Below are 518 nucleotides of genomic sequence, written 5' to 3' on the forward strand. Positions count from 1 at the left end.
AAACCTCCTCCTCTTGACCCCCCACCACCTCGCCAACCCAACACATCCCCCCCTCCTTACCTCCCTCCTCCCCCCCTTCCCTTCCACCCTCACCTAACCTCCTCTCTATTACCCCACCCCTCCCCCACCTCAACCACCCCCCCACCCTTCTCCAACCCCCTCCCTGCCCCATCCCTATCTCCTCCCTGCCCCCTCCTTACCCCCTCCCTCCCCCCTCTTTACCCCCTCCCTCCCCCCCCCTTACCCCTTCCCTGCCCCCTCCTTACCCCCCCCCCCCCCCTCGCAGGACTCCAAGATCGAGACGTACCAGAAGATGTGGCGCTTCATGGAGAACAAGAAGCCGAGCGTGTTCGTGCAGTCGTACGACGAGGGCGTGCGGCGGGTCCTCGGGGGCAACTACGCCTTCCTGATGGAGTCGTCCATGCTGGACTATTACGTGCAGCGCAATTGCAACCTCACCCAGATCGGCGGGCTGCTGGATTCCAAGAGCTACGGCATTGCTACGCCCATGGGTAAGA

The 518-nt window shown here is 63.7% G+C and overlaps 1 protein-coding gene across 1 annotated transcript in view; it reads left to right on the forward strand.

Moving 5' to 3' along the window:
* LOC119591330 (glutamate receptor ionotropic, kainate 2-like) overlaps positions 1-518 on the forward strand; it is a gene marked incomplete at both ends in the record, with an annotated part of 143,921 nt that overhangs the window by 126,538 nt on the left and 16,865 nt on the right. Inside the window, 1 exon segment of the mRNA XM_037940060.1 lies at positions 287-512. Within this exon segment, the coding sequence (XP_037795988.1) occupies positions 287-512 (226 nt within the window).

The sequence above is a fragment of the Penaeus monodon genome, chromosome 28 (assembly GCF_015228065.2).
Source record: "Penaeus monodon isolate SGIC_2016 chromosome 28, NSTDA_Pmon_1, whole genome shotgun sequence".
Taxonomy (NCBI): Eukaryota; Metazoa; Arthropoda; class Malacostraca; order Decapoda; family Penaeidae; genus Penaeus; species Penaeus monodon.